Genomic DNA, 26,059 nt, shown 5'->3' with positions numbered 1-26,059 from the left:
GTTCTGCATAACCTTTTAATGTAAACTTATTAAATTTATTGTCTATAATTTTCACACCATTGATACTTAACTGATTAGTATGTAAAAGATTGGATTCAGAGGACATAAGATAACACAGATAAGAGCCATTTTGGTATACCAATCAAATAACTTTGCTGCCGTACCATGGCTGAAGCAGGAGCAATAATATTACGCCTGAAAGTTGGCAAAATGTGTCTTAAGTAGGCCTATAACTTAGCTGGGGTAAATTCTCAGGAGCTGCATTATATCATGTTTAAGCCATATCTACAGATGAGTTAAGCTTTTAATACAAAATAAATCCATTATTAATTTTTTTTAATTAAAATTATTGTTTCTACATTTATAGAAAATAAAAAAAAACTGTTAAATAGCAGTTTAAATATTAGAAATATTAGAAAAAAAAACTCCTAGAAATTACTAGATAAAAAAATTAAGGTGGATTTATGGATTTGAGGATCTAAGATTTATGAAAAAAATAAGAGAAAAGACTAAATGTATTTGACTTCAAAACAAAGTTGAAGTATTTGATCATCAGCAAAGCATTTTAAGATCATGAGAAACGTCCAGTTAATTCACCACAACCACATTAAAGCATTCAAAAAATTCAGTGTGAGATGTTCTGATCTGTTCACCATTTCTCTTCCCTCTTTAATGCTCTCTCTCTCTCCCTCCCTCTCTCTCTCCACCCCCCTTCGTTCCCTCAGTGCACAGCTGTACAACGGCAGACACACATTTTTCACTCAGATTCTCCATCACATTTCTGCTTCCTCAGTTTTTCGCCGAATGTTGTAGTCGCTCCACCATCCCTCCATAGATTACTCTCCTCATTCACCCTCTCCATTACACATATCCATTTAATCTCTCTCCATTTGTGCTCGCCCCATCCTTTTCTCTCCTCACTCTTTCTTGCTTTCATCCACATCTCCACTTCAGTGGCCGTCTGTTCTCTTCTTTCTGCTCCTTCTTCAATGGAGGCTGAGGCGCTGTACAGCTTCAGAGCCACTGAATGTGATGAGCTCAGTTTCCAGAAGGGTGAAATCCTCAAGGTGAGTCTGAATTTGAGTGTGTGTGCGTGTGTGTGTGTGCGTGTGTGTGTGTGTGTGTGTGTGTGTGTGTGTGTGTGCAAAAATTGACTGTAAAAACTTGAATGAAACAATCAGACTGCAGTGTGCATGCTGCAGGGTTCAAGAATAAAAATACCAGATTACTTTTTTTGGAGAGTGAGGATCTGTGTTTGTGGATGTGGTGGTATTTGAAGAGTTGGAGCTTATGAGAGACATTCTTGTCTGAGGATGTTTTAATCATGGATTAACTCACATTGTCTACTAACAGACCTATTTTTGGATAATATGTTTGTCAGGGTAGATTTATACAGTCAAGTAAAGCACTATAGCCTGGTCAGTTGTATATTATTAAGCATGAGGCAGATCATTTGCATGGTTTTGCAAACTGTTTTTAATTTTTGATTACCAAATTTGTCTAGGGCTTTTACATATTTACCATGGAGACTTTTAAATGTTTTAAAACTTTAAAATTTACACTACACTCAGGGGCGTAGCTGACATTTTAAAAGTGGAGGGGACAGCTGCATGAGATCCAAAAGTTTACGTTCATATGATTATTAAAAATCACCTGTTTCTAAATGGTCTGTCTCTAAAAGTGAGGGGGACGTATCCCACCGTCCCCCTTGTTTGTTACGCCCCTGACTACACTGTAATAAATTATTGTATTTTTAACTGTAAATACTGTTAATTTGTAGACTGACATGTCCATGATGTAATCTAGATAAGTGGTTCTCTAACTCATAACTTCATCAAGTACCACCTCAGAAAAAAATCTCTCCAAGTACCACCATAAATACAGTAGCGTATAGGGCTAATTAAGCAGCCACATTTCTGCACAGTTCAAAATCAAGTTAGATTAATTCCTATTATTATGAATATGTATTATTGTCAGCCACTTCAAACATTACAAATAGTTTGAACATTAACATTACACTGTGCTTTCAAAAAAAAAAAAAAGGAAAAAGAAAACTAATTGTAAAGTATTTACATACAGTAGCCTGATCATCAAAAGCTGGAAATGTTCCTTGGATCTCATAAAATATAGGCTAAATGTCTTCATATTTATTTGACTAGTAAACTCTTTTTAATACATTTTGAAATAGATGTTTGTACATATGACTTCATTTTTTATCTTTGAAATCTAAAAATTAACTTGTATTTTAAGATTTAGATTTACATATTTAAATTAGAAATCAGATTTGCTCACTGTGCGTTAGAGTAGGCTTTTTGTAATCTGTAAACATTGGGAAAATACTGGAAACGCGCCCAACAACCATTACAAATATGGGGAGATTAGCTTCAAATGATAGAATACATAACAAGCATTGATAAATAATATAAAAAAAGCAAAATAAAATAAAATAAAATAAAATAAAATAAAATTAAATTAAATTAAATTAAATTAAATTAAATTAAATTAAATTAACAGTTTAGCCTATTAAAAGAGAACCACTGATTTGATGCTGGTTGAGAACCACTGATCTAGACCATCTACTCAGATTTTAAAATATTTATAAACAGATTATAGACACTTTTTATATATTACATTAAATATAGATACTTTTTATTATATATACAAGCTAAGGGGTGACACGGTGGTTCAGTGGTTTGCCCTGTCGCCTGGTCGCTGGTTCAAGTCCCAGCTGGGCCAGAGTCCAAAGGCATGCACTATAGGTGAATTGAAGAAACTAAATTGGCCGTAGTGTGTGTGAATGAGTGTGTATGGATGTTTCCTAGTACTGGGTTGCGGCTGGAAGGGCATCCGCTGTGTAAAACATATGCTGGATAAGTTGGTGGTTCATTCCGCTGTGGCGACCTCTGATTAATAATGGCATTAAACCAAAGGAAAATGAATGAATGTATATACACACTAAAGTTGTAACCTAATGTCAAGTCGAACACAAACCCAATTGTTGTTAAAAGTGCCATTTTAGTCGGGGCCAATAGCCTAATTGTTAAGTGTTGGTGACATATAGCACCAAGGTGCTCATGGCGACCCGAGTTTGATTCCCGGTGATCTTTCCCCTCTCTCTGCTCCCAATGAAAGAGTGTCATTTAAATTTAATAAAAAATTGATCAAATGTTGGGTTGGTCCATATTTAACTCAACATTGGGTTACCACAACAACCCAGCAATATGTTAGAGTGTAGGATTTACAAAGGTGAAATTTTGTAAATATGTTTAGAATTTTACAGAACGGTCATAGCTGCCATTTTGTTTTGTCTACCTATAAATTGGTTTAATCAAAATTGTTAAATCGATATTTTCAGATGTTTATTGCAAATTCAATATAAAGTATTTACATACATCACATATTAAGAAATCTACAAATTTCTGTTATCCTATTTTTGTATATGCTTTGGTACAGAGAAATGCTTGTGTCAGGTTAACCAGTTATTACCAAGTGAATCAGTTGGTAACCCGCAAATTTGATGAATTGTTATGAAACCTGGCCTACTGTATTCCTAAGTAAGGTGGGGAAATATGAGCGCTGCTTATGTTTATTTATCATTTTTTTAAATGTTTATTTTAGGTGACCAACATGGATGATGATCCAAACTGGTACACGGCAGAGCTGTTGGGTAGACGAGGCTATGTCCCGAAGAACTATATCAATGTAAGACCTCACACGTAAGTATCACATTAGCATCTAGCTTTATGTGTGAATGATAAGGCAACATTCATTTTGTTATTTAGATTTTTATAACATGTTGTTTCAGTGTACACGTTTAAAAAAAAAGAAAGGTACTTTAATGACATCGATGGTGCCATGAAGAACATTTTACATAAATATCTTTGACAGAAGTTTTTCCATAATGGTTTCTAAAAGTTTTTAGAAAATGTTATAATTTTTTCACTTTTTAAAAACTCCTTACTGAATCTTCATTAAGAATATACTAAAAAAAAAACACTTTATGTCTGTATTGTTTCTATATTTTACAATGGATGTTTTAAATGGTGTGTTGTCAAAGTGATACAAAAAAATTATACAATGTTTCATTGTATTTAGGATACTTAAAGACAAGCAAATTCTCTCCATTATTTTCCAAAAACCTTTAAAGTCTTCTTCTTTTTAATTCTTTATTGGGCATAAGTGCTAAAGTTTTATGCCAAAAAAGGAAACAGTATAGACAAAAATCTTTTAAACACCCTTTAAAAAAATTTCCTTATTCACACATTCAGAGCACATTGTTGTGGTGTTATGTGTGCCTGATATTGAAAGTAGGACATTTCTCACTAATATTCTCGCCTTCGCTCTGTGTTCCTGATATCTCTTGTAGTCTGTGCTCCACCGAGTGTTTGATAGACGTTTACTTTGTGGATGAGGATTGCATCAGATCCAGTCTAGGAATGGTGGTGTTGGATTTTCTGCTGGTTTAAAATGAAGTTTAAGCTTATGTGTACTGAATCCAATGTACATCAGTTACAACAGAAGCGGCTTGATCTTAACCCTAACCTTAACCACGGTGCGATTTACAAGGGGGGTTTGGGAGGAATTGACCCCCTTAATTAACGCTTGATTCCCCCCGAAGGACATCAAAATGAGATGTATGGTGGAAGGATGCCCTCTAATACCAAGAGAAGTAATGTATTTTAAGTACAAACATGTTAATTATTAAAACAATAGATAATATATACATTGACCACCCCTATAACGGTTCATACCATTATGAATGCATAATCGCGCCAAACAGTATGCTGAAAACATTCAACAGTCTGAAACCGTCAGATTCAGAGCAACGACAGGCATCGTAAGTGTTCACAAGACTGTTTTCTCGTAAAATAGAAGTTAGTTTTTACAAATAGCCTAAAAGTAAAGTCAAATTAAATACATAGTTAGTTAAGTTTGACCTACTGTAACATCTGAAATAGCTAATCACAGGATGCGGTCAGAATACACTAAATGTCCCACAAAACTACATGTTTTCTACTATTATACTATTATTTAATTTACATAAATACATTAATTTGATTTATAGATGCATGTATTACACAAGCTAACATTTCCAAAAAGGTTAAGCTCCCCATAACCCATGCAAATTAGGGATTTCCCAGCAATACACCTGCTGTGATGTCACACGACTCTGCTGTAGGTGTGGTTTTCCTGACAGTGTTGACGAGCACTGAAACTGCAGGTAAAACTCCTCGAGGTAAGGACTAAATAAGGACTTCCTCACCCTGAAATTTAAGCATGACGTGGATGATTATTTTTTATGTAAACGATTGGCAATAGTTCAGACCCAAGCCCAACAGACATGCTTTGGCTTGATCTGAACAGAGCAGTTTATGACTGAAAAGCAACCATTTACATCTGATTTAAAGGGATGAGGCTGTTAAAATTCACGACTGTATATAAACCAGAGGAGTGAATGAGATCAAACCACTGGCTTACAGTCAATGCAGTTAAGAGCTACGTAATCATGAGGTTTGCTCACTTTGCATTTATGATATCAATAAGACAATATACTTCTCACAAATCACAGAAGAAATTGTTTCAGGTTGGAAGAGTTTTACATTATTCCTTTTAAAGTCATCTGTGAAATAATTATCATTACTGTTGTAATAGGTGTTTTGGTCGCTTAATATTTAGAGCATGGTGCAAACAACAGCAATGTCAAAGGTAAAACTTTTTATGAAATTTATATGTAATAATTAAAATTAATTTATTAAACTTTAAGCAAAAGTTTCATTCATTCAATCATTCATTTTCCTTCGGCTTAGTCCCTTTATTTATCAGGGGTTGCCACAGCAGAATGAACCGCCAACTTATACAGCATATGTTTTACACAGCGGATGCTCTTCCTGCTGCAACCTAGTACTAGGAAACACCCATACACACTCAAACACCACTGCCAATTTAGTTCATCCAATTCATCCATGAATTGTCTTTGGACTTTGGGGGAAGCCGGAGCACCCAGAGGAAACAAATCAGCAACAATAAAACTGGCAAATGGCCAAATGTTGCCACCACATTAATTATACATGCCCTAGTGCGTGTTGGGAAGAGGCCGACAGGGACTGAACTACAAATCAATTTTTCAGTGTAGGCTTATTCCAACAAAAAATACATTCAAATGTTGTGGTTGCTGGAGAAATGTGTGTGTGCTCTCTTCTTGAAAACTCCTGAACTGCGATTTTGTAATTGATTTTGGGAAAAGAAAGGTCTACATGAGTTCTTGCTGTTTTCTCGTTTTGTGCAGTTATGGTTGTAATATAACAGTCCACTGTATTTGTATGCCTTTTTGTTCTGTTTTTAATGTAAAAAAAATAAATTCAAGATTTATTGGCCTGTATATCAATTTTGAATACCAAATATAAAGTACATTTGGTTATCGATAGTTTGCAAATTATACATTGACAGTCGGTAGTAGTTTGGTAATACATGCTTCCGTGAATCAAATAGTGACTATTTTAGAGGTTACTGTAGGTTAAACTCTACAAATTATGTCTTTTTATTTATTTTTTTTAGGCTACATGCAAATATAAACACATATTTTGTGTTTTGTGAATACTTAAGATGTCTATCAGTGCTCTAGAACGGCCAGTTTCAGACTGTTAAATGATATTTTTCCTAGCAATAATTGGTTTGATTATGCATTCACAATGGTATGAACCATTATGAGTAGGGGGAGGGGTTTAAATGTATATTTATATTATACATTTTTAATTGATAATCTTTAAGAAATAGATTAGAGATCAAAGAAAGCAACCCCCATCCCCCCAAACCCCATACGTCTTGTTTTTATGTCCTTCAGGGGTGATCAATTGTTAATTAGGGGGGTCAAATTCCTGCCCGATATAAAACGAAATGTAACTTGTCAGAAAAGTGGCTAATTCATACAATTTCATTTGTACAAATGATTTGTTTGCTGTACAATCTTTAAAAGAAGTTGTGCACCTAAACAACACATGAGCAAATTGTACTAGAATGTACATATAAGATCATACAAATTCATACAAATTACAGTAGCTACCAAATTAAAATTACCTTGATATTGCATTGGATATATCCACCAAAATTTCCATAACTAATTATTGTACTGCAAAATGATGATTCTGATCATTCAACCATTCATAAATGTTGGCTTACAGTGAATGCTGCTAAAGATATACTTACTAAGCATAAAAATGGCAGGTTTACTGATATATCTGATGAGAGAAATACAATACGCATACAACAAACCAATCCATCAGAACTCAAAAACAAAAAATATAAGTGAAGAATTTTGCCATTTGTAGATCTTCATGTATTAAATTCGCTGAATTATTTTGAACTTGACAATTAATTCATTATGTTTTGTGCGGCTTAGTCCCTTTATTAATCTGGGGTTGCCACAGAGGAATGAACTGCCAACTTATCCAGCATGTGCTTTTATGCAGCGGATTCATACACATCCATTCACACACACTATGGAATATTTAAGCTTACCCAATTCACCTGTACCGCATGTCTTTGGACTTGTGGGGGAAACCGAAGCACCCGGAGGAAACCCACATGAACACAGGGAGAACATGCAAACTCCACACAGAAAGGCCTACTGACCCAGTCGAGGCTCAAATTAGCGACCTTCTTGCTGTGAGGCGACAGCACTACCTACTGCGCCATTGCGTCGCCGAACTTGAAAATCTTAACTTAAAATTATTGGCTGTGAAAAATGTAACATTATCGTAGTAACAACTTAATATTTCTGTAGCTCAACATGCATGGCACAAGGTCAAAGGTTAGTTTCTAAAACAATGAATCAAAATGATGAAATGTACCTCAAATGCATCATATATAAAATAAAGGTTCATATCAGTGCTCAAAACAAAATCAAGCATTTTTAAGTATGATTTTTTGATCAAAGAATCGTTTATGTAACGTTTACTGTATTGACAGACATAAATATGCAATATGATTGTGATGTGACAGATGAGCTTGTGTTTCACAGGTGGTTTGTGGGTGGAATTTCCCGTCAGGCTGCAGAAAACCGTCTGAGGCCGCTGGAGTGTGGAGCGTTTCTCATTCGGGAGAGCGAGAGCACACCAGGAGAGTTTTCTGTGTCTGTCAGGTCAGATGGATCCTGCCTTCCCTGGACTATACAGATAACACTAACACTGACATTTTATATTCTTCATTAGAAATACAATGTGCATTTATTAAAAAAAAATTAATAAAATAAAATAAAAATAAATTTAAGTTTATTTGTATTGCGCTTTTTACAGTAGGTTTTGTGAAAAGAAGTTTTACATAAAATGCACATTATTGCATTCCAATCAAAATCGGGAAGTTAAGGTAATTATATATATATATATATATATATATATATATATATATATATATATATATATATATATATATATATATATATATAAAAAAAAAATAGAACAATTAGTAAATCACAAACAGTTATTATTTAAAATATGCTAAATCATATTCAAATCTAATAATTCAGTATTACTACTAATAATCAGACCCACACAGAATCTGTGCGCGCAGAAATTCGCAGATTTCCACAGACTTTTAGCCAATTATTGAAACCATTTATTTACTTAAGTATTCATTTACTATGAAATTTAAAAGTAAAAATTATATTCATTCAGTTTTTAAACTAATTTCAGTAATATTATTGACTTATATGAAAATGTTCATTTGATTTATTGACAATACAGTTTGTAAGGTAATATGGCTTTTAGTAGATATACAGTATCAATGTTATATGAGGGACTTGTTTTGTTTACCAAATAAGTAAATCTAACTGGATTTGGATTGTAAACATTAAATATCAACATTAAAAACTTATAATTTTTTTATTTCAAATATTAAGTTTTTAATTATGATACTCCTAAAATCATTCCTCATAAATCTGCAAATTTTTTTTTTTTACAAAATTCGTCACAGAAATAACAAAAAATGTCAGCAGATTCTGTTTGGCCCTAATAATAATAATAATAATAATAATAATAATAATTGTATTGTTTATTGACTTTGTTGATGGTGACAGAATTGACCGTTTTAAACCTACTAGCCAAAAACTGCTAGCATAAATGCTAAAAGCACATGGCACTAATGATGGCATTTCTAAAAGAGTTGGAACTATTAAACAACCCACTCTGTAATCTGCGATCAATTCTGTTCTTTTTAATATTTTGTTAACAGATCTGACTTTTTACAAACTAACTCTTGGAGTAAGAACTTTTCTGATAAAAATACTTCCTCAAAAAGAGCACACATGCCTTTCAGTGCTTCAGATCATATCAGTTAGAGAATGTGACATGATTTCCTGCATTTTACATACTGTAGTTATGGTAGATCATTCCATAAGTTTAGATCATAGGTCTCAAACTGCATTCCTGGAGAGCCGCAGCTCTGCACAGTTTTGCTCAAACCCTAATCTAACACAGCTGATCAAACTAATCAAGGTGTTCAAGACTACTAAGGACTGTTAGCAGGTGTGAGTTGGAGGTGGTTGGAGCCAAGCTGTGCAGAGCTGTGGCCCTCCAGGAATTAAGTTTGAGACCATTGGTTTAAAGTAAAATATGGTAAACAGAACTGAAATTTTACTGACACACATTTTTATAAGATAAAAGTACCTTTTTAAACAATTTAATGTTGTAAAATAAAATAAAATAAAATAAAATAAAAAATATTACAGAAAGACATTTAAATAAAAATATTTTAATTACACACTAAAGGCTGATTTATACTTCTTCGTTAAGAGAACACGTATGGTCCGACACAGCCATCATGCGGTGGCATATCCCTTGCCGTGGATAACACCAGCACACACCTCTCAAAAAACGTAACCTAAATGTTGCAACGACATCTAGCGCAAGCTCTGTGCTAGGTTGGCTTGGTAGCACTGCCACTAACGAGTGTGGGCGGTGCTGAGAGCCGCAAGCCGATGGAGTGAGTGTTGAGTCCCATGAAGGAGCTCTAGATGTAGGCTTTTGTTTTGTGTTTACCCTTATGATTAATGTTATTGCACGTCTGCCGGTTCCCGCCTCTGAAAGAGCGAGTTTTAGCTACTTGTACATTAAGGCAGGGGTGCCCAAACTTTTCAGCCCACGACCCCCAAAATTACAATACCAGTGACTCGCGACCCCCAATATCCTCTGAGGTGGTTATTATACTGTATAAACCTTGCTCACAGTGGCGCACACATACCAATAGGCCCAAGTGTATTCATCATTTAATTGTGAAGAACACCACTTGTAGACCATCCTCCATCTTCAGTTGTAGCCTGTATTTACTTTAATGTACGTTAGTGTCATAAAGGTGTCAGAAAGTTTAAACTGGTGCCATAAAATCAATGTACTGTCTTCTTAATATAACAATCACCCCAGGGCTCGCAAAAAATCGAAAGGCTAATGGATTTTTATTTGCATGTTTTTTTTTTTAATATAACTATTAACTACATTTTTTTTCTTTAGTAGGATAAAATATTAAAATATGGTCATTCTAATAGTTTAATAAAATTAGTTAGATTTTTTGAGATCACTAAGCAACCCCCATTATTGTCCTGCGACCGCCCAAGGGGTCCCAACCCCCACTTTGGGAACCACTGCATTAAGGTAGCGTTCAGAAAAAACAAAACACCTGCAAAGAAACTCGACACAGAGGAACTTAAAAGCCTAATGCCAGCTAGCTTTTCTGAAGTGTTGTTGCAGAGCAACACAGATAGCACGCAGAAGTATAAATGCACGACTACGCGCAAGGCAGGAACCCTGGGTCACGCCGATCACTCAAAGCAGAAATATAATGTAGCGTTAAGACTTCATAGGGAAACATATCATTGACTAATCTTTTTAGGTGTATAAGACACTCCTTTTGCAGAAACATTTTTGGTCCCACTTTATATTAAGTGTCCTTAACTACTATGTACTTGCATCAAAAAATAAATAAATCGTACTTACTGTGTTCATACTGTATTTGAGAACACTTGTGGTGCTCGTGAGTTGGGATAGGGGTAGGGTTATGGACAGGTTTGGTGGTATGGGTAGGTTTAAGGGTGTGTTGAGGTGTAAGAGAGGGTCAACAGTGTATTTACGAATGTAATTACAGAAGTTAATTACAGATGTATTTGCATACAGGTATTTAATTAAGCATAAGTACACAGTAAATTCATGTATTTACATAATTAATACATTGTAACGAATTATTAATTTCTGTGCAAGTACATATTAGTTAAGGACACTTAATATAAAGTGGGACCACATTTTTTTATGGCCTGTAAGATATTGAGACAATGAATAACATATTATTCAAATAATTTAAAAAATACTATAATTTGAAAATAATAATAATAATAGTGAGTGACGGTGGAAACCAAATATACCTACACTACCTAGAGTCACCCAAATACATTTTTTCACTATGAAGGCTTTTAATTATTCCCTGCATGTGCTGCAACTGTCGACAGCGGACATGAGTGTTCTTGCATATGCGTATGGTAATGCGTGTCCTTGTTACTCTATCCGGCTCTTCATTAATACAGTCTAATTAGAGTGGAGTGCATGGTAGCATGTTGCTGTGATGTAATCCTTTTGCTCCCAGCACTCCAGAACCTATTTAAGCAGTGCAGGGATATGCTGGTGGAAACTGAAACCTTTTAAATATGCCAAACCTAAACGTACTTGCTAAGAAGCTAATACCATGTGTGTAGTATGCTAATATAAGTAGAAGTATATGTAAGGAACTATGAATTACAACCCATAGACTATTAGAAATGTGGTGATGGGGTCACAACGTTAAGCCGAGTTTTAAAAATAACATTTCAGATGACACTTGGAGACTTTAAAAGCTTTAGAATCGATTTAGTATAGTATTTATACCATCACAGGAATATACACTCACCGGCCACTTTATTAGGTACACCTGTCCAACTGCTCGTTAACGCAAATTTCTAATCAGCCAATCACATGACAGCAACTCAATGCATTTAGACATGTAGACATGATCAAGACGATCTGCTGCCATGTCATAAAGCGTAAAACATCTCAGACTGGTTTCTTGAACATGATAATGAGTTCACTGTATTCAAATGGCCTCCACAGTCTCCAGAACTCAATCCAATAGAGCACCTTTGGGATGTGATGGAACGGGAGATTTGCATAATCGATGTGATGCTGACCAATCTGCAGCAACTGCGTGATGCTATCATGTCAATAAGGACCATCATTTCTGAGGGATATTTCCAGTACCTTGTTAAATCTATGCCAAGAAGGATTAAGGCAGTTTGGAAGGCAAAAGGGGGTTCAACCTGGTACTAGTAAGGTGTACCTAAAAAAAAGTGGCCAGTGAGTACCTAAAAAAAAAGTGGCCAGTGAGTGTATAATACTGTATTTGTTTTAACATGCATTACATTTAAAACAGTTATTTAAATAGTTATAATACAATAGTATTGCACAGATTTTACATTGTATTACATTGTGTCATTGTACAGTACACACACACACACAATGCCCATGTACACTCTACAAAGTTAAGATTGATGCATATTTTCAATATGCAAGTAATTTTTTAACCACCTGTGGGCTTATGCAATTTAGTTTTTAGAGATAAAAAGTAGTAAGCTGCAGGTCATGATATTTTGGTGTGTAGGTTATTTCTTTCCAAGACAATGCGCTTGGGTTTAATTTTATTATTGGCTTATTCTAAATTGCAGTTTCTTTTCCTGCCAAGATCTGGCAACCCGAATGAGTCAACACTGACCTTAGTCCATGTGATTTATATTTGCACTGTGCATAAAGAAGACACACAGCTCTGATACACATTTAAACACACCATTAACAACTAGTTTCTTCCCCACACAATAAGCTTTGTAAAAGCAGTGTAATTCGAGCGTTAAAAATGGTTGTTGCACTCAGGTGTCATATGTCTGAATTGTGTACAAAACAAAATTAAGCACTAAATGGTGAACTGACAACTGAATTTAGATGAAATGTGTATGTGGCCAATGATATTCTTGACTTAAGTTGTTTTGGTCTGTATTATCCACTAATTGCTAAGCCCAGATAGCTAAAAAGTAATAGACAGCATGATTTTGTATCTATTTCATACGATGACCTAGAGAGCTCAAACAAGCTGCGTGTTAGGAAAACACATGCAAATAGAAAATTACTAACAAAATGAAAAAACAGCTTAATCGATTTGACAACACATGCACACGCAAATTTTCACAAGACATGAAAATACAGAAATATACTGCAAATGCAAATATGTCGGGGACTCCAAAAAGTGATGAACTTGGTTGCTTCCTGTTTAGAGTGAGCTGTGTTGAGATTTTTTCTTTAATGCCCTAAACGTACAGAACACATTATTCATTCATTCATTCTTTCATTTTTCTTTCTGGCTTAGTCCCTTTATTAATCATGGGTCACCACAGTGGAATGAACCGCCAACTCAGCAGATGCCCTTCCAGCTGCAACCCAACACTGGGAAACATCCATACATTGCATTCAGACACACACACACTCACACTCAAAAACTACATCTAACTTAGCTATTAAATTCACCTGTATCGCATGTCTTTGGACTGTGGGGGAAACTGGAGCATGCGGAGGAAACCCACGCGAACATGGGAGAACATGCTAACTCCACACAGAAGTGCCAACTGATCTAGCCAGGGCTCGAACCAGCGACCTTCTTGCTGTGAGGTGATTGTGCTACCCACTGCTCCACCATTACAGATTATTAGGTCTAAAAATATACCAAATACACCAAATGAACAGGACAATAAAATAAACAAACTCTCAGATCTTTGACAACACCATCAACTCAAAACAGGAAGCAGCCGGGTCCCTCATTTTTTGGGGTCCCTCTGACACATTTCCATACAGGCATTTGTATTTGTATTTGCCAGCCTGATATCATGAGGAAACACAACTACTTTACGTATTGTCAAAAAGAATAATAATTAGTTTGAACTCATACGATTGCATTCATATGAAAATGTATGATTTTTAAAAAAAAAAGGTGTGCCCCCAAACTCACCCCTAACTTTACCCATCATTGACTAAAAAAAAATCTGTAACTTAACGGTTTATTTCTTCCAGCTGGGGTGCCGGAAAAAAAAAGTAAAATAATGGCTGTTAAATTACAGAAATTTTACGTAAAATAACGAACATTAAATGACAATTAATTAATTACATTACTTAATTCAACCTTTGTTATTTTATGGTAAATTTTTGTAATTTAATGGCCATTATTTTAAGTTTTTTTTAATAAACTGTAAATTTACGAAGTTTATTTTACAGTGTATGTTTACATGGACATCAGTGATCGAATTATTTGCCTTAATCTGAATGAGACAATATTATGATTAAGGTCTTTACATGAGTTGCTTTTTGAATGTTACTTGCATGATCCCGTTTTACACATATATAGCACATAGATCGATAAACGTCACTGCGTCACCATGCTATCCATGTTTTCCTTCTGATTTTTTATGTATATCGTGTGTTTCATTTTTAATTTGTAGACTTTTATTGCAGTTTGACACTTTCACTTTCAATCGGTAACATTTCATGCATGCCCCCCCGTGACAAACAAGGTATTGGATGCGAGTATGTACTGATGGAAGAGTGTTGTTTTAATGGAATTTGATACCGCATGCCATATGAGAGAAAAACCTCGCATTTCGCGATGCAGGTATCTGTGGTCCTCAAATGACTCCGTAGGTGCAGAGAATAGCGTCAAACTGCCATGTGTTTATAAACGATCCTGTCGCAAAATGCAGCGAAAATCATACACGGAGGTAACAGTTTGATTGCACTTCAATAATGCGACTAAAATCTGCATACTCCACATGCCTTAATCCAATTTCTATTTAGTTCGATTATGACCTTAATCGGATTAAATTTTTAAAAAATCGCTGTTTACATGGTTGACTCTTAATCAGATTATTGTCTTAATCGTATTACAATCAGATTATTGTTGTCAATGTACTCATTGGGGTATGTGCAAAGTTTACTAAAATGTACACTTAAAATTGTACAAATAAATGCAAATTAGCCACTTAATCAAAAAGTTGCCGTGATATTGTGCTGGTATTTGTATGTTTTGTCATATTTTGCATGCAAGTGTGATGTAAAATTGAATAAAATATTTAGCTTTCTCTTTCACCATACTTTCATGTCCGAGCTACAGCATAATATGTTATATTACATGTTTATTATGTTAATAATATGTTTATATTGGTTTATTCATTATTAATTATATTGAATAAACCAATATAAACATATTATAATTAACATATAATGTAAAGTACAGTAATGACTGGATTAGCATCCTTTTATTTACAGCTCACCTCACTTGGTAGAATTGTATTGAAAAGCTTGGCATGTGTTGGGAGGGTGGACATGATTATTTTTAGATCGCTTTACACCTCCGAAGACCTGACCTAAAACGTCTGAATCTATCGAGACTGAGAGGAGGAAATAGAAAGAGAAATCGAGGGACAGTTGCAACACAGTCGCAGCACAATGAATCAAATCCTGTCAGGTATTATTAGCGTAGAGACTCTTAACAAGCTGAAATACCTGAGGCCAGCACAGATGTTTCTCTCTGTTTACATGTGTGTGATGAGAGAAGCAAGACAGAAAAGCAAGGGGAAACAGGGAAAGATGCAGTAATAATCAGTATTTCTGTTTCGATAAATCAACCTTTAGGTCGAGAACCTATAGTTTAACTGCCTACTTTCAAAATCCCCCCATGCACATGACACGTGTGTTGATATGACACATTATGCTACTGTATTATATCAAAGTCTTTACAAAATAATGTCTAGTCATGAAACAATTTTAGTCATCAACTAAGATGTTAATGTGACCAAGGATTCAACTCATATGTTAACAGCTCATCATCACCTCTAACACCTGTTATACTAATAGTTTCATTATCTTATTTGTCAACTCTGTCAAGTCTGTTACAAATTGTCATTATTGCTACTCTATATTAGTAACATAGTTTGACAGAAACAGAATTGACCATTATACACATTTTAGCCAAAAAGCCTACTTGCTAGCATAAATGCTAATAGCACATGGCACTAATATAACCATTTTAAAAAGACTTATAAACACTTACCCATCCTAACAAGTCACCATCAGCCATAGTGCCTCTATATATTTGGCATCCAAAAATCACCTTCTTTCATTAAAACTAAAACTAGTTGTATGAACTAATTTAAAAAGTAGTTATAAGTTGTAAAAACGAAAGTAAGATTACTGCTATTTAAAGTCATTAGCAACATAGAAAGTGTGTGTTAAACTGACAGCGCAAATATAAAGACATTAGCTGCGGCCGAAATCGAATACTTCTATACTATATAGTATGCTAAAAACAGTATGTGAGCTGAGTAGTATGTCCGAATTCATAGAATTTGAAAAACAGCATGCGAGAAATACCTGGAGGACCTACTACTTCTGGTGAGATTCTTAAGTGTGCATCGTACACTGTCCCATGATGCATTGCGAGAGAATTCATGAATGGCAGTGAAGCGACGCAACTGATACAGCTAAATAAAAATGGGTAATGTAGTATCTTCAAGCTTCATTCATACATTCATACTGTATAGAATGTACTTTTCTAACGGTCAAGTTGTAAATTCAAATTCAGACGCAATATCTATTGAGTACGCAATTTCGGACCTTCTGTGGCTCATATAATTAAGCTGAAATTACTCAGACAGTTTTCTCACATTATCACAGTTTATTCTCCATAGGTGAGAAAATTGTAGCTACTAAAATATGACAAGAACTCACTAATTCAAATTTATGTCAGATAAATTTGGGTAGAATTGTACAATATGTAATGGATTATAATCAACCAAAAATAATCCAGACAGCTGTCAGCATGACAATATTTACCCATCTATCAATACTTTGTAGTTCACCCTTAGTCTCAATGATGGCCTGTAGTCACTGCTGTAAATCCTCAAACCTGAACTTAAATATTTGTGGCCGCGTTCAATTTGTGTATGATTTGAAAAGTAACATTCTGTAGTGCATTTAGTTATAGTTTAAGGCTATTTCTCGATTTCAGTCATCATACAGCAGGCATCCTTCATCTTCGTCAGTCTGAACAGTCTCTCCATCATTGAATGTCATTATTTTCCATCTTCATGGACACTTTTAATGGTTCCACTCTCGGAAATAAAAGTACGTGAGCTGTCACTAGGGTGGTACCTTTTCAAAATGTACAAATTTGTACCTAAAAGGTCCAAATTAATACCACAAGGGTATATATTAGAACCTAAAAAGTACAAAAGTGTACCTTTTAAAAAGTTTAGGTACTAATATAAACTTTTGAGGTACCAATATAAACCCTTTAGGTACAAATGTGTACCTTTTGAAAAGGCACCACCCCAGTGACAGCTCACATACTTTTATTTCTGAGAGTGTACTGTGCATGTTTGCTGCATTTGTAAAGCGTCTGATGCAGGGTAGTAAAGTACAATTCCTGATAAAACTACTCAATTACAATAATCTTTGAGGATTTATAATACGTTACTTTAAACCGCTTGGTTTGACTGTTGTTTGTAAGACTGAAAATATTACAGTAAATATACATTATCATTAATTTTACTCGGTGGCAGTTCTTAATCGCAAAATATTTTTTGCTAATATTAATTCTTTAACTTACACTGCGAAAATGATTAACTGTTTGTTCAAACAACTTATATAAAATGAGCTAAAACAACTCAATTCTTGAGGTTTGTGACAATTTAATTGTATATTCAATCCACTAAAATTTGTAAAAACTAAAAAGCCAGCTTAATTCCTTCTTGTTGTCCTAACACAAATCGATTGTGTCAAACCCAGCATGATGTTTATCTATTAGAAAATACATGACAATATTATCAGATGTTCATGTGTCATGTCTGCAGACCCTCAGGGAATGTGCTCAGCTGCTGGTGAACAGGTGTTTTGTGTCGGTTGTTAAATTATTGTGTAATTTATCACAGCTGGAATGCTGTGTTGACTATTCATCATTCAGGAATGAACTATCTACGTTTTTGGGTCTAAAACGAGACATCTCATTTTGTTGTTTGCGTCAAGTTATACATTTACAGTAATGTTCTCAAACTGAATTCCTGGAGGGCCACAGCTCTGCAGCCCAACCAGCTTCAGCTCACACTGCTAGTAAATTGTTGATAATTATGTATATTAATATTTGGTAATTGTGTAGCAAAGTTTTTATTTACTTTTGTGACAATAAATAAAAGAAGTCTCAATTTGAATTGACGTCTAATACAGTTAATTTATGTTTTTGGAGCTGCATTGTGATCCCTAAAATAGAGTCTTGTATCCTTATTAATCCGTATGTGATCAAATTAATCTTAATGTTGCTGTAAATCATGGTGAAAATGTATTATGATAACTATTTTTGCTAAACAAAATGAAATAATTTTAAACAGAATGGACATTATAAACACAGAATGCATTTTAATTAGTTTTTGCTAGTAAAGTGTCAAAAATTGTGTATATTGATAACTGTAAATTGTGTAGCAAAGTTAAATTAACTAAAACATGAGAGAAATAATGTATCGTCATTCAGTTTGACAGGTATATACTGTATATATGTGGTAAAAATGTTACTTATTCTGACTTTTTACTTTTTAAAATGTATAAAAAAAGTCCAAATTTGAATGGATTAAAACACCTATTACAATTAATTAGTGAGCTGCAATGTGATCCCTAAAATAGTCTTTTTAATGTCATCTAATTAATGTTTATGTGATCAAATTAATTTTAATGTTACTTTAAATCATGGTGAAAACGTATTATAGTCACTCTTTTTGCTAAACTAAATGAAATAAATGTTAACACAGAATTGACCTTATACACATTGCTAGTGAAGTGTCAATAATTATGTTTATTGATAATTGTGTAGCAAAGTTTTAATGAACTTTTGTGAAAATAAGTATTAAAACATGGGTGAAATAATGCATTGTCATTCAGTTTGACAGGTATATACTGTATATATGTGTTAAAGATGTTACTTATTCTGACCTTCACTTATTAAAATGCATTAAAGTCTAAATCTGAAATCTTTTCAATTAATTAGTGAGCTGCAATGTGATCCCTAAAATAGCCTTTTAATATGTCATCTAATTAATCTTTATGTGATCAAATTAATTTTAATGTTACTGTGAATTATGGTGAAAATGTATTCTAATATTTACTATTTACTATTTTTGCTAAACTAAATGTAAACACATAACTGATTTACTGCATTACACTTTCATTGTATTAATCTTTTAAAATCTATGACATATTTTATGTTCCCTGCGGAAGCAGTTAATTATTTATGACTTGTTTAATATTACAAATTTAATAACACACAAGGTTTTTTTGTGATTGGATATTGAAAATTTTAACCAATATTATATTTAAATCACAACAATTTTAACATTTGCCTTTATTACATCAATACATGTAACAAATTTACCTTCCTCGTTCAGCTTTTTATTTTTTATTTTTTTTATTTTTATTTTGATGGTCCGTTTGTTGAATTTAAGTTACATTGTATCTACATGCCAACTAATTCTCATTAGATTATAAGTAGACTGTTAGGATAGGGTTAGGGTTAGTTGACATGTACATACAAAATTTCTTATAGTGAGTTAAATGTCTGTTGAAGGAGCAGCATCACAGATATACAAGCAGGCAGTCTACTAATTGGATTAGTTTGATTAGTTTTGATACTGATTAGTTTGAACCAAGTCTTTCTCATAAATTAATGCTGTACACTCAGAGACGTCATAAGGTACTCCCAGGTACAGACATCTACTCTTTACGCTGGAACACACGCAAGTACCTAATCGGCAAGACGCAGCTTCAAAAATTTGTTTCAAACCGGAAGAACGAATTTGCTCGAAATAATGCAAAAACAACCAATTTTTACTTTTTAGCTAAATAATTGTGTCCTAATATTGATTTTAGCAGTGTGGTACAAATATACGACTGTCTACAGTTTAAAAAAATGTGTTTTGGTGTTTCGTGACCCTTTAAATACTTTTGAAAACTTTTTTTTAATAAGAATAGAACAAGAACATTTGTTTGAAATAGAGCATTGCATGTCATTTTGAATATTAAATTAATTAAATGCATCCTTGCTGAATAAAAACACATCTTTTTTGTAATTGCTACTTGTGTGATATAACGATAATAAAGGTTCAGCGTTGAATTGCAGAAATAAATGTTTGAAATATATTAACATGAAACTAGTCATTTTAAATTATAAAAATATTTGACTGTTTATTGAAACTCCTGTATATTTTTGATCCAATAAACGCGGCACTGCATGGCGACCAAAAGACACTTCTCACGAAATCAACCTCAAACATTTAAACTGAAGGGTATTTAGCTAATTTTGAACCAGAGATTGACCGAGAGGTGTGTTGGTGTTGTTTGGGGATTAAAATCTTAAATACAGAAAAGCACCATCCGATACAAAAATGAGTAAATGAACGTGAGAGAGTTTGTGTCTGAGAATTGTTTGTATGGGTCTGGAATAAGTCATATCTAATGACTGTGATTAGACTTGAGTCAGTGTCGCTGCCCAGTTGTTTTGATGATCTTTAGCATAACTTACACTTGCAGATCAGATCCACATCCCTCAGGCAGTTCCTCATTCTGCCACCTCTGTCTCAACAAGCAGAGTGATCCATATGTCTGTGTCTCTCTCTGTGTGTGTGTGTGTGTGTGTGTGTGTGTGTGTGTGTGTGTGTGTGTGTGTGTGTGTGTGTGTGTGTGTGTGTTAAGAGCAGGTGTGGTCGGGTGGAGTCATCAGGTGATTAAAGACACCTGCCGCAGGCGCAGGGGTGGTGCGTCAGCGCCTACACATTTCTAACTACACCACAAACAATTAAAAACATGCTCACAGATGATTTTTTTTAAACATCTCTAGAATGAGTAATGACAAACTACCATTAAAATAGGATTAATCAATTGTTTACAAAAGGCAACTTACATTTAAACATATAGTTTTACTAAGTCATTTATATAATAATGTTAAAATAATTATTAAATTATTGCTTGAATTTTAATTAGTAAAAATTTTATAAAAATTTAAATAACAAATGACATTGTATTAGTGTATATGGAACAGATGAACAAATATTGATGCTATAATGATGAATATGTTGCATAATTTGAAGTGGATTATTGTTTCATTTTATCATGCTAATCATAGTTTTCCTATATGATATTGTAATTTAAACAGTTTTGTAAATAATGTAATAAATAAAAAACAAAATTTGTTTAAAAAATAGTTGTATACATTATAAAAATATTAAATTATACAAATTATATGAATCTAAAAAAATTAAATTAATTAATTGAAAATAATTATAGAACGTAGTCAATTAAGTTTAAGTTTATAATTAAAACTAATATATAACTATAAATAAAACTAATAAATAACCATTTATAATATAATTATAAATAAAGAAAGAAAGTATCTAGGATAGGCATTATTTATTATATATATAATTTAATTTTAATAATTTAATAATTTATTTATTTTATTTTTTTGCATACTGCGTGGATATATTTTTACATATATATTTTAAAAATTGACCAAAGTATATGTTTTGGTTAATAAGGTTCATGAAAGACTAGTGCAGTATGAACAAACTGTTTAACATTTAATGTAAAAACTCAACTCAGTGCTTGGATTTGTCTATGTTTCATCCAAATTTGGTTTGAAATAACCCAATTTTTGAAGGAACAAGTACTGATGTTTGTTTCTAGAAAACCCTCATTGATTTAAACTCATGCAAACGTACAACAGGACATTTAGTTACTGTATTCTTGCACCATGACTGTATATGCATTTACATTTTGCCATTGCATATTAATCTGGTTCTTATTCATTTTGAACATATTTATTATTAATATGCTGTTCAATCTACAAATGCGGGGAGAAATAAATGTTGTAATATATCTGCAGGAGAATAAGAACAGACTTGTTCAGGTCCTAATTTGATTAAAGTTATTAACACTGTGCTTTGACATCACTGTGATTCAAGAACTTGCTGAGAGCTGACATGTCAAAGTGTGATTTATTGCGCAAATCCTTTAATCAAACACTTTCATGCTCTGATTTATCAAACTGGTAAATCAAGCCAAGATCTATCGACTTAAAGGTAAACAAGACTTAGTATCACTCTCTCTCTCTCTCTCTCTCTCTCTCTCTCTCTCTCTCTCTCTCTCTCTCTCTCTCTCTCTCTCTCTCTTGAAAGTAAAATTGTAATTTATGCAAGGAAAAATAGAACATTTGGGGTGAACTCTGACACAGATATAAGAATGCTGATATAACAAAAGGAATCTGTTAAATATTCTGAATTCTACACAATTCCTTCGTTGTACCAACACAACTCGATTAGGTTAACTATATTGTTTTTACAAATTTAAGTGGATTGAACAAAACAATTAAGTTGTCCCAAGGAAATCTCAAGAATTCTGTTGTTTCAGCTCATTTTTAAATACAGTAAGTAGTTTGAACAAGCAAAAACAGAAAAAAAAAATTGTGTGTATTTTCTTGTGGAACATGTTATCCCTTATAATTGCATTGTAATTAAATATATAATCTAATAATTCTCTCTCCCTCCAGTTATGGGGACCACGTGCAGCACTTTAAAGTCCTGAAAGATGGATTGGGCCAGTACTTCATATGGGATGAAGTGTTCAGCTCCCTCAACCAGCTGGTGGATTTTTACAGAATCAACAGCATTGCCAAGGAGCGGACGGTGTTCCTGCGCGAGCCAGAGGGGTCATTAGCTGTAAGAGCAGCACTGACTCTTTGAGCTTTACTGAGGTGCCAAAGTTCAACCCCGCTGAACTCTGATCTGCACATTTATAAAGCGAAAGCATGTTTGGCCAGTAGAGGATGTAAAAATCTCTTGAATCAATGCTAAATTGAAAAATGAAAAATATCTAGTAAAAACTTATTTACTTTCATCATGGCAAAGACAAAATAAATCAGTTAATAGAGATGAGTTAATAAAACTATTGCTCTCTGCTATCTGGTAAACAGAAATTGGGGGGAAAAAGGAGGGTCTAATAATTATGACTTCAAATATATATATATATATATATATATATATATATATATATATATATATATATATATATATATATATATATATATATATATTTTTTTTTTTTTTTTTTTCACTTTATTGGTAAATTAGGATAACTATTGGTTTCCGGTGAGATGTAGCGCTAATGATAAAACTAAAATGTTGGACATGATGAAGAGCTTGTACTGTAGACAGTTTTTTTATTTATTCCAATAATCAGTTTTTTAAACAATAGTGGCATACTATTCCAGTGCTAATCTTTATCCAAAAATTTAGTTTTTATGTATTTACAATATGAAATTTACAAATGATCTTAATGGAACATGATCACTTCTTAATATTCAAATGTTTTTGGCATTAAAGGAAAATGTTCATTTTACCTCATACAATGTATTTTTGGCTATTGTCCAAAAATATACCTGTGCAACATACTGTAAGACTGCTTTTGTGGTCCAGAGTCAGGGTTGTTTTTTGGATCTCAAAGTTGGTAAACTGGCACTTAAATGCTGGGATATTCACAGTTTTGTCATGATTTGTCATAAATAGTAAACCATTAATTTTTTCCTGTTAAATGTGTGTGTTTCAGAGGCCGCGTCATGCTCATGCCATCTTTGACTTCACATCTAATCACGTGACTCATCTGCGTTTCTTGCGCGGGGATGTGATTGACCTGCTGGACTGTTCGGATGCTCAGTGCTGGAGGGGTAGATGCCGTGGAAGAGTGGGCATCTTCCCACCTGAATATGTGCAGCCAATTTACCACTGAACATCATCTTCACCGTCCTCTACAGCACAGGCATATTCAGACACATTTACACACACTCCTTAAAGATCTAAAGGTGAGCTAAGCCTTTCGCATCAATGTTTGGTAATTAAGGTTTGAATTAAACCTCAGGTGTCAAAGTCTGCACTTGCATCATCCTCATTTTCAGTAAATCAGAAAGCCGTTTTAACTTGTCGACAAGCCAGTTTTGTAACACCCTTGCAGATCGTAACAATTGAGTATTCAGCACTCATTGATCATCCGTCATCCGAGCTTCCCGTCTTTTCTTCTTTCAAATACTTTCATAAATATATTTCATTTAAATATGTTCTGCAAAAAAATGCTTTGTTTTCAAACCAGAACTGCTATATACACTACCTGACAAAAGTCTTTTCGCCTATCCAAGTTTTAGGAACAACAAATAATTTGACTTCTAGTTGGTCAATTTGTATCTGAAGTGGCTTATATAAAGGGCAAAGGCCTTTGGATTATGCTTATTTTACCACAATGAAATATTTTTGGGATTTTTAATTATTTAATTAGGATCTTACATCTGGGATCGATGACAAGCCTTTGCCAGGTAGTGTAATTGATATGTACATAGTAAATCTCTTTTTTTCTGTACTTATCCTTATATTTACTATTTACTTTTTATTACTAATGACATTTTTTTGTGTTTTTTAATATTAATTTCTTTGAAAATGTTTTGTTCAATCCTAGGTTAATATGCAGAGACAGCTTAAATCATTTGCATGTTGATGCCGTCTCTGTAAACACTGTGGGTTTGTGGTGCTATAAAACATTTGCTCAACCAATGGTGTGAGTTTAGGGCGGGGCTAATATTTAGTACAGCTAATGGTAGACTGGGGGAGTGTTTGCAGTTCAGTTTAAACACTTCAAAATAATAATAATAATAATAATAACGACAATAATAATAATAATACTAATAATAACAACAACAGTAATAACAATAATAATAATAACAACAATAATAATAACGACAATAATGATAATAACAATAATAATAATAATAATAACAACGACAATACTAATAATAATAATAATACTAATAATAACAACAACAGTAATAACAATAATAATAATAATAATAATAATAATAATAATAACGACAATACTAATAATAACAACAACAGTAATAACAATAATAATAATAACGACAATAATAATAACGACAATAATGATAATAATAATAATAATAATAATAATAACGACAACAACAACAACAACAACAACAACAACAATAATAATAATAATAATAATAATAGTTGTAATAATAACAACAACAACAACAACAATAATAGTAATAATAATAATAATAATACAGATAATACAATATAACTTAAATGTCCCTTTGACTACTAGAATTATTATAAAAATGCTACTTTCCAAACACAAGTTAACAAATCATTTGTAATATTAACAGGAAATGTAATTATGTAATAAAATAATAATTTATTTTATAAAAATGTATTGTACAGAATATGTGGAAATTATATGTACTTTTTTCATGACATTATATCTATTTCTGTGCTTCACATTAGAGTAAGCAGATTGTTATCATTCATATGTATGTTCAGGAAGACCTCTGACTGAAAAATGTTGGATCCACCCACACCATATGAAAACATTTGGGACTCCATGACGTCAACATGATGATCATAAAAATAAGCAATAATAAGAAAATATTATTTTTGGAGTGGCAAACGTATTTCTATGATGATCGGTTTATTTATAACAGGTAATGTAATATAAATTATATTGACATGTGCTTTGTGAAAGTTAAACTGTTATTTTGATATACAAAAAATCCAGTGTATCAGCAGGCAAGGCTTTGCAGCAACTGTTCTGAGCTGTGATGAAATCTGATTCAGTGAAACGCTGACTCATCTTCACACCGATTAACATTTAAATTGCCTGCACACTGTGAATTTGATCGCAAGAAGTGATACTGTATTCATTATCCATTCAACAGGACTGACAATTTCTATGTGCAATTTTGTAAATTATACCAATGTTAGGTGTAACATTGCTTAATAAGGAAAAGATGTGTTGTAAAAGCACACATGGTCTCTATGAATTCCAAACTCCAGTGATAAAATAAAGTTTTATTTACTAAA

At 33.2% G+C, this 26,059-nt stretch overlaps 1 protein-coding gene across 1 annotated transcript; it reads left to right on the top strand.

The window, feature by feature from the left end:
• The first annotated feature begins 723 nt into the window (after positions 1–723).
• grapb (GRB2 related adaptor protein b) lies at positions 724–26,059 on the top strand. The gene is given in 5 exon segments (NM_001030080.2): positions 724–1,067; positions 3,619–3,716; positions 8,018–8,137; positions 22,690–22,858; positions 23,745–26,059. Coding segments are annotated over 5 exon segments (645 nt in total). The 5' UTR covers positions 724–989; the 3' UTR covers positions 23,925–26,059.

Source organism: Danio rerio, chromosome 1 (assembly GCF_049306965.1).
Source record: "Danio rerio strain Tuebingen ecotype United States chromosome 1, GRCz12tu, whole genome shotgun sequence".
Lineage (NCBI taxonomy): Eukaryota > Metazoa > Chordata > Actinopteri > Cypriniformes > Danionidae > Danio > Danio rerio.
The sequence above is the reverse complement of the archived record's forward strand: the minus strand, read 5'-3'. Positions and strand labels throughout refer to the sequence as shown.